Below are 12,511 nucleotides of genomic sequence, written 5' to 3'. Positions count from 1 at the left end.
GCCCCCTGATTCGGATCAGCACCAAAATGGAATGGGTTCTTCCCTGACCCATACTGATCATATCCTTCCAACATAGTCCTCCGTTGAGTAGTTTTTGTGTAATGCTGCTAAATAATAGAAAAACAAGGTCCCGAATGAAAACACATTGAAATTCACCAGATCCAGATATTTATTTGGATCTGCACCACATTGCACACTCTCATGAGTACAAGTCCCTTAAAAGCACCTGGTTTTTTTGCATCAAGATCCATGAATTACTCTTGAGAAATTGCTCAGGATTGTCTCACAATGTTAAAGAAAGTGGTATAAAAAAAGAATGTGTAATTCCACCTTCCACTTCTTATGTAAAGCGTCAACATGAGGGATTCACTGAACTGAAAATGTTGTAAAAACATGTTTTCTGGTGGTGGGAGAGTTGCACTTAACTGCAGTGGACAATTGTCTTTCCCTCTAACAACCTGCTGTTGAACTAATCACTGCTGTGCTCTGTGATCATGGTGGCATATTGTAGAGAGGCATGATGCTGATAATGGCAGTGGTGATGGCTGATGATTGTGATGATGGTCCTAAAGAGAATGTGGCTGGTGTTGATGATGATGATGATTACAGCGATAATCCACATCTTCCTCTCTCTCTGAGCTCATTCAAAATTCAACTCTTCTTCAAATCCTTCAGTTTCCACATGAGGAGATGTTTTTCTTGGTTTAGTTTAATCGACTTGAATCCACTCAAGCTTGATGATCAGCGTCTATTTCTTGGACTTGTCTCTCTTCATTCTGGGTCTGAATTCTTTTTCTGTGGCTGAAGGGCGCACTCTGGTGGCTGCTTTCTTCCTCTGTCTCTAAAGAATGAAGGGCTCATTTAATCAAATCATCCTCAACAAGCTGATTTATCTCATCCTCTCATTCAGAAACCCAATGAATATGAAGTTGACCAGATACTCTTCCTCTGACTCTACCTCTGTCTTTCATGTCCACCATATCTGGGAATCGACTTCTTACCTTTCTCCTTTGTCTTCCCTGGCCTGAATAAGACTTTGAATCAAGACATTTCAATGCATTGGTGTCCTTGAAAAGTTTTTCCTTTCAGACTTTGACTTTTCTTGCAGCGAACACACCAACGTCCAGGTCTGAGGACTCAACCGTTGACCACTCCTCAATCTTTCCTAACACTTCTAGTGGAGCAATCGTCCACACTGCAAACCCTGTGATCTCTCTCCTGGAGGAAGCGCTCTCTTCCAAAGACGACTTAATCAGATCAACACCTCCACCACTCGACCCCTTCAATGAAGACGCCATCAGTTTCCGTCCTTCTCCTGCCCTCCCTGAAGACAATACAAGCGGTGGAGATAAGTCCTCTGAGGAGCACGATATTCTCCGTCTAGAAATGGATTCAGAGGACGCTCAGATTTCTACCACTTTGAGTTCACAAGATCTCTCAAGCGCTGCGTACTTTTCTCTTCAGCCGGATTTTGATTTGAGTGCCATCGACTTATCAAACACAAACGCCATTGAAGGAAGTACCCCAAAAACGTCCCCTTTTGTGAGTGACGTTAAGATTCAAGATGGTCTAAATACCTTGCCACACCCCAGCAACGAGGAGGAAGCCAGGACAGCTCAATATAAAGACAACTTTTCTTTCTATGATTCGAAACGTTTTGATTTGTCGGACAGGCCAGCAGAGGGCAGTGGATCAGGCTCTGGCTTTGATGGCAACAGACTCAAACAGGACTCTGATGAAGTCGCTACAATCAGCACGGACCTGTCTACTCTTCCAAGCTCAACCATTACCATCAAGGGGGATGATATCGGGGAAAAGGGTAGATCAACTTCAGCAAAGACAGACGCAGATCGAGAAATAACCGAGAATGGAGATGAGGTGGAAGAAAAGTTGGGAGGAGAAGAAATAAGTGAGACTGGAGTGAGGGAAGTAGATGGAGACCCAGAGGAGAGAGTCAGGCAGCTCAATCGCACAGCAGGCTGTGACACGCTGAAGGAAACTGAAGGTGAACCTGCTGCAGGAAAGACGACGTACACCGAGAGCGGGAGCGGGGCTGAAGCTGAGTCCAGTTTTAGCTGGTCTGAGGATGTCAGTGGTTCTGGAGATGGTGGTGGAGACGGTGAAGGAAAGAAAGAGGACAATAAAGAGGATAAGGCTGTAGCTGAAAAGGAAGGTGATGGTATAGATGCAGGGAAAGAAGCTGCGTTTGAAAGAAGGGATGATCTGCAGCTGCCTGTCATCGGAAATAAAGCTAAAGTGGAGTTCCCACTGTTTGACAGCAGTGAGGAAATGAACAATGGTGGTAGTGATGGACCTGATGAAGGGGATCAAAACATGACTTTTTACAGGTCTTTCAATGGGGGCAACTTAACTCCTGAGAACATCTGGGAGGGAGACGGTGATGGTAAAATAACCGTTGGTATCGAGAGTGAAGGAGGTGGTATAGTGGACAGTGATGCAGGTGTCATTGGTGAGAGTTTGCAGCAGTTCTCGGGTGTGGACGAGTTGTTTGATGCTGCAGGGAGCTCAGTGTTGGGGCCTCTGATCAGAGTGACCGACGCCAGCGAGGCCATGGACGAGCCAAAGGAAGGTAAATGTTATACAGTGTGCAGCTTTTTCCTCACCACTGCCCCTCTGTGATGTAATGAGGCATTGCACTTGTTTAAACTAATGTTTATTAAATTTACATTTACAACTCAAAGGAAGGCTAATGTTGTTCAATGTCAATGTCATGACAATAATTGAGGGGACGATTGAGAAAAGACTGTTCTCACAATTACCAACAACATTGGCTATTTTTCCTTTCTTATCCTTTTTCTACCCTCTGGTAAACACACTTTAACTATTATTTTGAAAGGGCTACACATGATCCCTGTTTCTCCTGCTCCTCTCACTGACTCTCCCACACTCTACCCTTCTTCTCCCCCCTGTCCCTCACCCACCACACCCCCCATCTTTCTCGTCTCTGTCTCTCATCAGAGGGCAGCAACAGCAGCCATGAGTCTCGGGTGGGGCTGGTCGGAGGTGTGGAGAGGGAGAAGAGGACAGTCGTTCCTCTCGCTGTCGTCTCCACTCTCACCATCATCTGTCTGATGGTCCTGGTGGGCATACTCATCTACTGGAGGTATACACACACACACACACACACACAAGGTCAATATCTGTCTGCATTCATTGTACCTGTGTAGTTGAGTTAAATTCTGATCTGTTTACGTCACAGAAACTGTTTCCAGGCAGCGAACTTCTACCCAGACGACAGCGCCTCACCTAAAGTCATATCCGCTCCGTCTACCCCCCTGCTGCTGGCTACAGGTAACACACACGCTCACATTATTCAATGATCATTGCAATATCCAATATGGCTTTATGTGGTGTATTGCAGACGGTCATGAGCCGCTGACGGTGAAGCAGTTTGTGAAGCATGTCATGGAGCTCCACACCAACAACACCTTCTTCAAGGAGTTTGAGGTATGTCAACTGTATAGTACTGCACAGTATTTGGGTTCAGTGGAATGTCTGTGGACGAGGGAAAGCAAGATAAACTAAATATTTATAAAATGATCCTCCATTTAGAGACAGTAGATGGGTGCTCTTTTGGGAGACTGTTTTTGAAGAGGACAACCTATCAGGAGATAACATCTCATTTGCCATAGTCCCTTAATGCTCCTCCATATGTCTATTAACATCACGCTCTACAGGAGTATCATTTAGCCCAGTGTTGATGTGTAACTTCCATGTGCAATATATTAGGCAACAGTCAACATGTTATGAGGCGTGCTTGGTACGAATCATGGCAATGCTGATTGGTCCTCATTATAGTCTCTAAATTCAAATAGACAAAAATCATTCACAACTTCAAATTTGAGTGGCAGGTTTGCACAAATCTGTACCATGGACCATAAACAAAGATGGACGACGTGTCTGATCCCCCAAACTGAAGCCACAGCATCTCGTTCACCACGTGGTGGCTGGCTGCAGTATAGGTCATGAATCCCATCTCCCCCTTGTTAGCGGAGGGGGCGTGGACCAGACTCAAACAACACCTCAAATAATTTTTTCTCAAAGATGTGTATCTGCGTGACCAAGATTTCTACTGTGCAGACTCTGGCTCCAAATGTGTAAAATGGCAGCGATGTATCCGGGATATTTGGCTTCATTTCTAGATGTAGTGGGAGGAAGTGGAGATGTGTCGTCCATCTTCATACAGTTTATGATCTGTACAGATGAATAAATATCTGTCACATGTTTTCAGCCTTTTAAAACTTCCATCTCTTTTGTGTTTTAAATGTGAAACAAGTTTTTTATCAATGTGTTATGTGTAGAATTGGAATCTGAATCTGTTGATAGAGAACAGTGTGTGGGTTAATTTCTACCAACAGGTGCATCTGCATGGCATTAGTCACCTGTGTCTCCGAGCATGACCCTCTTGAGAAACACACACACACACACACACAGAGATAGGATCAATTAATGTAATATACTACTGTGTAATTGCCAGTGTGTTGTATGTGTTTCCCCCATTTCGTTACAGTGTTTTTACCTTTTCTACAATCCTACATTTACATGGAGATTGATTTGTTTTACAAAACAAAAGTCTAAATTGAAGGAGCGTGTGGTCAGATCGCAACTTTGATTTAAGTCTTTTATATATTTGGACTAAATGATGCTTTAATAGTAGAATCAAAGTCTTACAGATCAGGTGGGAGCATCAGTGTTTCCCACCGAGCACAGCCTCTCTGTGTGTATCAGAACCCCATATTCCTGGACCTGCACTGACTCCTTGTCTGTCTGTCTGTCTGTCTGTCATCTTGTCCCCTTTCCCGCTCTCCTTTCACCACCTCCACCACCATCGTCGTGCTTTCTGCATCCTCACCACCCTCCATTAGATTGTCAAAGAATCCTACGAGGTAAGACGCCGGCAGTATCACCCCTCCTCACCTGCGGAGGTGCTGTTTCCTTTTTGTTGGAAGACTCGAGCTTTGTTTGAAATCAAATCTCCAGCATCTGATCCTCTGTTGACCCTCTGCATCTTTTCAGACGTGATATTAAATGTAAACTCTGTGTTGTCGGGCAAAAATGGAGGTGGAGCTGCTGCTCTCTTCATCTCTGGCTCTTAGTCTACGTTGGAAGCTGATTCACAGGCATATGTTGTCAGTCATGGAGCCTTTAAAGCAACACTATGCACTGACTTGGAATAGAGAGAATTCTGCCTGTTCTTGTGCTTAATCAGCATATTGTATTGTTAGTTTTGTTTAGTTTCCTCTGAGTGATTAAACCAAGTCCTGTATGTGTTGTACTGTATGTTGTGTTGTTGTGTTTCAGGAGGTACAAGCCTGCACAGTGGACATGGGCATCACCACCGACAGCTCCAACCACCCCGACAACAAAAGCAAGAACCGATACATCAACATTCTGGCCTGTACGTCACTGGGCTCTATGGTCGGTGCTCAGCATTTATCATGTTATCATGCAAACTGACGATAAAGTTGATTTGTGTTTGTCCTCTCGCAGATGACCACAGCAGAGTGAAGCTGTCCAACAGTTTGGACAAAGACGGGAAATGCGGGGACTACATCAACGCTAACTTTGTTGATGTAGGTGCACTTTTCTTTAATGTTCCTCTACTTTTACTGAATGTATTCACACTGTCCAGTTCTTGCAGTAAACAGTGGTTTTTCCTCTGCAGGGTTACGAGCGAACGAGAGCGTACGTGGCAGCGCAGGGGCCCCTCAGAGCGGGCAGGGAAGACTTCTGGAGGATGATCTGGCAGCAGAATATCGGAGTGATCGTCATGATCACCAACCTCAAGGAGAAAGGACGGGTACGAGGTCGCCACTGACACAAACACCGGTCTGACACCAACAGCAGCTTACACACACATCATCTGATCTAATACACACAGATCATCTGATCTAATACACACAGATCATCTGATCTTTAGAGTTGTTTCATCCGTCCGTCCCATTCCTGTAAGCACGATATCTCAATTTCTTCAAAATGTGGTATAAACATTCACTTGGACTCAAAGGTGAATGAAGGTCGAATGTCAAAGCTCAAGATCCCAGATGATTTGATTAAATTTGGATGGTCAAAGGTCACATGGCCTCACAAACCATATTTAACATATATCTGACAAAACTAGACAAGCTGATCCCCTTTCCTCAATTTAAATCAAGCGTAGGACGACAGCATTCGTTAGGGATATTTTCTCATTTCTGGATCGGGGGAGGAAGGGGAAATGTGACGTCCGTCTTTATACACAGTTTATGAGCATTGTTTGATTGCTGCCACCCTAGGTGTGACATGTGTACCAACAGACTCACAAGTCTCCACTGGTCACGTGCTCATGTTTTATCGTCACTGTCCTTCTACAGACAAAATGTGACCAGTATTGGCCGGACGAGAACCAGGAGGAGTATGGTCCGTACCAGGTGACCTTGAAAAGCAGCAAGACCCTGGCGTACTACACACTGCGGACCTTCACCGTCAGGGATACCGCAAATAAGGTGCAGCACCACACACACAAACACCATCTCACGACAGGAGCTGCAGTGATCATCCAAAGATAATTTGAGATTCAGGTCAATACTTGACACATAACAACCCCACCTCTGGTCCTCCAGGCGTCCCAGAGAGTCGAACACACAGTCATGCACTACCACTACACCCAGTGGCCAGACATGGGCGTCCCAGAATACACTCTGCCTGTCCTGTCCTTCATCAGAGCATCGTCCCGGGCCCGCACACAAGAGATGGGCCCTGTTCTGGTGCACTGCAGGTAGGGACAGGTTCTTCTTCTGCCCGTGCCATGTGGTGACTATACTCAGTGTGTTGACATGTAATGTGTGCACATCACAGTGCCGGTGTAGGAAGAACAGGAACCTACATTGTGATAGACAGCATGCTGCAGCAGATCCAGGATCAGGGGACAGTGAACGTTCTTGGTTTCCTGAAGCATGTGCGGACTCAGAGGAACTTCCTGGTTCAGACAGAGGTAAGTGAACCAACACACACACACACACACACATACTGTTCTTAGTGTCTATTCAGTCAGTCCTCATCGAGAACATGTGTCTCTGTCCTTTAGGAGCAGTATGTATTTATCCATGATGCCCTGGTGGAGGCCATCTTGAGCCGGGACACCTCAGTGACGTCAGACCTCCTCCACACCTACGTGTCTGACCTCCTGACCCCTGGGCTGTCAGGCAGGACGCGCATGGACAAACAGTTCAAAGTAGAGCAAACTTGGGTTTTCGATCATTTGTATTCTTGTGTAACTGTGCACAGTGAACGTGATGAGTGTTTTCTTTGTGTTCCAGTTGATCAGTCAGCGTCAGGCGAAGCACGCAGACTACAGCACTGCCCTGAAAGACGGCAACGCTGAGAAGAACAGAGCCAGAGCTCTGATGCCTGGTAAGCAGAGCTGGATGATTAACTGTCCCAAACATAGAGGATCTTCAGAGTAACTTTTAGAATTTGTGAATATGCACCAGCACAATATCACCTGACATGTTGAGAGCCTCGAGGTGGGTCACACACATTACTAAATGAATTTGTGTTTTATCAGTTTGTAACAAATACTGTTCACCAGACTGTGTTTAGGGTTCTTTAGAGTTTGTATATTTGAAACGTTTCCTGGCTGAATGTCGGATATAAACGCTGTTTTTTTTAATGACTTCTAAGTATTTTTAACTGACCTATGTTCAGCATTACTCCTGAACTTTCTTGACCTGATTCTGACCATTTAACCTGCGACTGTCAGCCAGTTGTTAACTTCTCACAGGAGTTGTATAGTTTTACTTTAAGTCAGTGGTGGACTGAGGTGTAAGATCACATGATGACACTTATTGTGAAGGTGTGGTAAACGTGAACAAGAGGCTCATGAACAGCGCTGGATTTCACATTTTCAGATGTTTAATTGAAAACTCTTACATTTATGTGTTTTTGTACAGTGGAGAGATCAAGAGTGTGTCTGACTGCCTCCGAAACAAACACCACCGGCTTCATCAACGCCTCCTACGTCATGGTAACAAAACTGGCCTCTGTGCATTCATCACAATCTGATTTAAAGAGTTGTTGCTGTTTTGTTTATTCATTTTGCACATCAGTAAAAGTGAAGCTGCTCACGTTCCCACAGGGACATCACCACAGTAAAGAGTTCATAGTGAGCCAGACTCCTCTGAGCAGCACGGTGGCGGATTTCTGGAGAATGATCTGGGAACACAACACACACACTGTTGTTCGCCTGCCGGACGCACACTGTCAGGTACAACACACACACACACACACACATGCACACGTTCTTTATTTATAGCACCTTTCAAACATGTTTAGATATAATCAAGACTAGAATTTAAGTAAAACACAATAGAATTAGATAGATAATATTGATACAATAAAATCATGAATATTAAAACTATTAAATTATAAAATAAAAGCCAGACTAAATAGGTTGATGTTTAGTTTAAATTTAAAAAACATTGTCAGCCTACGTCGGTGACTGTAAATAATCACACATCCTGCTGTTTTCTTGTTTATGTCAGAGTCAAGAGGGGGGGGGCTGTGTCTACTGGCCCGGCAAAGACCAACCAATGAGCTTTGAGGGTTTCATTGTTTCGCAATCGGGGGAGGAGCATGTCTCTCTGTCCAATGATGAGAGACTTTTGATGCAAGATTTCATGTTGGAGTCTACACAGGTAACACACACACACACAAACACACACACACACACACACACACACACACACACACACACACACAGCATATTGTACATGTACATGTTGAGACAGTTATTAAGACACTGGACTGTCTCGCTCTAACACATCTTGAATCCTTCGTCTCTGTTTCTCTCTGCATCCATTCAGAACAATTATGTGCTGGAGGTGCGACAGTACAGCGCCCCCTGCTGGCCGAACCCAGACAGTCCCATCAGGAACAGTTTTGATCTGGTCAACGCGGTCAGGGAGCACAGCCGACACACTGACAGGCCCACCGTCATACATGATCCGTGAGTACACCGGGACGGGATCGCTCAGTCATTTGACACCAGGACCACCACGGTTTGCTGTGTTTTATTTTGATTGTGTGTGTGTGTTTGTGTGTGTGTGCGTGTGCGTGTGTGTGCAGGTTGGGAGGTGCTACATCAGGGCTGTTCTGTGCTCTCAGCACCCTGTCCAGTCAGCTGGAGGAGGAGGGAGCTGTAGACGTCTACCAGGTGGCACGGATGACCAATCTCATGAGGCCTGGGGTATTCAATGATGTAGTAAGTACAAATGTACAACACACACATATACACACCATATTTATGAACATTAAAATCATAAAAACCTGATAATGAAGTTATTTTACAGCCATATTTACTTGCTTTTGGGGTTTGGGGGAAATCCCTCATCTTGGTAAGAAGTAGCTGTTGTGTATTTTGATATAAGTATGTGGCAGGTGCAGTCTCAGAAGGTGTGTGCATGTGTGTGTGTGTGTGTGTCCCCCCCACAGGAGCAGTACCAGTATCTGTACCATGCGGTGCTGAGTCTGGTGAGCAGCCAAGAGGACCAGAGAGCCCTGCAGAGTCCAGAGACCAACGGATCTGTACCACTGGGACAGACCAACATCGCAGAGAGCCTGGAGTCACTCATGTAGACACACACACACACACACACACACACACACACACACACACACACACACACACACACACACACACACACACACACACACACAGAAACACACACGCACACACAGAAACGCACACTCCAGTGATGTGGTGACCGAGGTTTGGCTTGTGATGAGAGAACGAACATTGTGGTTCATAGCTGGGTCCATGCTGATGCCTGACTGCACAGTATGTTCTGTAACCAGAGATCATTATTAAATAATAAAACCTAACGATCCAGTTTAATCCAGTAAAGCCTTAAGTCATCTAAAACACTGCAAACTGTGGAACAAAATCATAGCAGTACCAGGATCTCCATGTGGTGACTTCATTTAGTCTCTGAGCTCAGTCAACACGTCAGGCAGGTGGGGACAGGTCATCATTACAGGTGACTTGTCTTTACATAGGACGCTGTCAGACCCCGTTCACACCTGGTTCTAACATCTGGTTCTAACATCTGTCCTGATGTGTCTCCTGTGACAAACAAACACAACTGTAACTTGTGCTGTTTTTACCCCGTGTGAGTTTTCAGATGTGTCTGATAACAGCTTTGTGAGAGCGAGTGAGCGAGTGAGTGAACGAGTGAGTGAGTGAACGAATGAATTCATGCAGCTGCGAAAAAAAATGTGACCAAAAAGAGTATAAACCATGATGTGTTGATCAGTGTTGATATTGGGTTGTTGGCTACAAACAAATCAACATGTGATCATTGAGAAGAATAAATGTGATATAAAATACATTTGATTGATTGTGAAACTGTGTGGGGGGGGGTCCGGGGATGTCAGCTGGGGGGTCCTTCACATGTGGCCCAGGATGCAATTAGGCTCACATGCGTGCCAGACCCCCTCTGGATGTGGTTTCAGGGATCGGATGTAGACTTATTGAGGACACATGTTAATACCAGGTCTGAACGGGGTCTCCGTGTTAGAAGGCTACATTACAGAATTTACCAGAGACACATTTCTGGTGTTAACCGTGGTATCGTCGTAGCAGCAGCCTTTACACAGGGGTTTATAAGTTAACTAATGGCATTACATATGGTTAATAGATCCTGTTCTTATGTTTTTATAGATCAGTACATAAACAGTGTTTGGATTATCGCAGGCTGTGAAACCTCCACCTGATTGGAGCATTACAAACTTCTACATAAAAAAAAAAAAAAGGGCTGCAGATTAAAAGTTGATGATCTAAGCACATGTATTATTAAAAATGTGATGGTTTATGAAACAAAGTGGAACAATCCCATGTTGAAAAGTGTGGAACCAAAAAAGCTTCACTGCCTTTCCAGCGGAAAACTGTGACTGTTCAGTGTGAAGCTTCGTGCAGCGGAGGTTCAGTGCTTTCTGAGAAACGGCCAAAAGTCTGTTAAAAACAAGTGAATATAGAGTAAATACATATTTTTGAAAAAGTGAAAACGAAATTCGAATTCCATTATTTCGTTGTATATTATTGTTTTTTTAATCACAGTAAAGATCCGTCTTTAAAATACTTCCCTCTATTTTAATCTTTCTTTAAATTGTATTTCTTTTATTTCTAGTTCTATTGTTTCTCCTCCGTTGTTATTTTTTAAGCTTTTGCTTTCGTCTTTCCTATAAAATGAATACTAATAAAAGTACAAATCAGTATAAAGAACCATGTGATTGATGATAATATTTCCTGCAAAATATTTGATTCCCTGCACAATAATTGGCAGAATTTCTAGAAACGTTTTAATAACCAAAACCTTGAAGGCCTCACTCGTGACAGTGAAATGACCGCCGGTGTTTACTGCTGTTGAATTCTCCTGCTTCTGTCTCGTTGCCACTGCCACATGGTCTCTGGTGCCTTTTTGTAACTCATGCTATTGTACTTAAAAACCTGTTTTGATACAACTGTGGGAATAATATGCCAAAATAATAAGACTGATGTGTGGTCTGTATCTATTTTCTTAAAGGGGATGAGTGTCTCAGTGTTGTAAAGGTCGGAGGGGAGGTGTTGAAGTGATATTCCATCAAACTCGGTGTGTAGCTGTGGTCGGTTTAAATCGAAATCAATCTGGATTCTGGTGTTTTGATGGTGAGCAGAAAACATCACGACCTCTCAGATGAGTCTTGTTGCAGAATAATCAATGGGTGGAATCCGCCAGAGGAAAATCACGACATCGTTTATCTTCTGTTGCTGCAAATAACTCAGATTTCAGACAATGAGCTGAGGGGGTGGGAAACTGAAATGCTGTGACTCCCTCTGCGTCCCTGTGCCACTTTTTATGACTGTTTCCATTTTTTGAGTAAAGTCCAAATGTGTCCGTAGCGTCCGACTGAATCAATCGACCTCTGAGTCGCTCTCACGCCTCGCTGCAGCTTCAGTCTGCGCCCGCTTTGCGTCCCTCATCGTCTCGGGATGCAAAATCGCACAGACACAGCTGCGGTGAAGCCTGAGAGGGACTCGAAGCAGATCCCACTGTTTGTGTGTAAATATCCCTGAACACATTGAAAGGCCAAATTACCGTATGTTTATATTGTACCTCTATATATTTTCTATTTTACTATAAAAGGTGATTTTCTAGCCATTTACACACACATATATATATATATATATATATATATATATAAAAAAATAACTGTGTGGATTCTATTTGATAATTTTAGCCTGGAAATATTGATCATGTTTATAGTTTTAATGGAATGTTGTCTCTTTTTATTCTCTTTATGATTACGTAGCAGCTTAATGTCTATACCTTTATCTCCAGATATATACTGGTGCAGTTTGTATATAGCAACAGGCTGAAGCAGCACAATTAAAGATTTGTTTCAAACTGTGTTTGTTTTAAACTCTGTTTTTTCTGGTAGGGAAAAAAGTATTTTTTTTAAATGGTCTGAAACA

At 43.8% G+C, this 12,511-nt stretch overlaps 2 protein-coding genes across 3 annotated transcripts in view; both read left to right on the top strand.

The window, feature by feature from the left end:
- Nucleotides 1–12,446, top strand: part of ptprz1b (protein tyrosine phosphatase receptor type Z1b) — a 64,850-nt gene extending 52,404 nt beyond the window's left edge. Inside the window, exons 15-32 of one of the 2 annotated variants that reach the window (XM_047338489.1) lie at nt 2,980–3,124; nt 3,221–3,312; nt 3,383–3,468; nt 4,887–4,907; nt 5,323–5,419; nt 5,512–5,594; nt 5,687–5,821; nt 6,375–6,506; nt 6,624–6,778; nt 6,859–6,994; nt 7,088–7,234; nt 7,320–7,413; nt 7,953–8,026; nt 8,138–8,266; nt 8,544–8,696; nt 8,865–9,007; nt 9,127–9,262; nt 9,493–12,446. In XM_047338489.1, the coding sequence (XP_047194445.1) occupies nt 2,980–3,124; nt 3,221–3,312; nt 3,383–3,468; nt 4,887–4,907; nt 5,323–5,419; nt 5,512–5,594; nt 5,687–5,821; nt 6,375–6,506; nt 6,624–6,778; nt 6,859–6,994; nt 7,088–7,234; nt 7,320–7,413; nt 7,953–8,026; nt 8,138–8,266; nt 8,544–8,696; nt 8,865–9,007; nt 9,127–9,262; nt 9,493–9,636 (2,102 nt within the window). In that variant the 3' untranslated portion in view covers nt 9,637–12,446. The remainder of the gene's footprint in view (nt 1–2,979; nt 3,125–3,220; nt 3,313–3,382; nt 3,469–4,886; nt 4,908–5,322; nt 5,420–5,511; nt 5,595–5,686; nt 5,822–6,374; nt 6,507–6,623; nt 6,779–6,858; nt 6,995–7,087; nt 7,235–7,319; nt 7,414–7,952; nt 8,027–8,137; nt 8,267–8,543; nt 8,697–8,864; nt 9,008–9,126; nt 9,263–9,492) is intronic. The other variant, XM_047338490.1, reaches the window with a different exon arrangement.
- Nucleotides 771–2,946, top strand: LOC124851295 (sodium/potassium/calcium exchanger 1-like). Its single transcript, XM_047338491.1, has one exon. The coding sequence runs from the start codon at nt 1,387–1,389 to the stop codon at nt 2,638–2,640; it is 1,254 nt and encodes a 417-aa protein (XP_047194447.1). The 5' UTR covers nt 771–1,386; the 3' UTR covers nt 2,641–2,946.
- Nucleotides 12,447–12,511: the final 65 nt, after the last annotated feature.

This window comes from Hippoglossus stenolepis, chromosome 22, assembly GCF_022539355.2.
Source record: "Hippoglossus stenolepis isolate QCI-W04-F060 chromosome 22, HSTE1.2, whole genome shotgun sequence".
Taxonomy (NCBI): Eukaryota; Metazoa; Chordata; class Actinopteri; order Pleuronectiformes; family Pleuronectidae; genus Hippoglossus; species Hippoglossus stenolepis.
The sequence above is the reverse complement of the archived record's forward strand: the minus strand, read 5'-3'. Positions and strand labels throughout refer to the sequence as shown.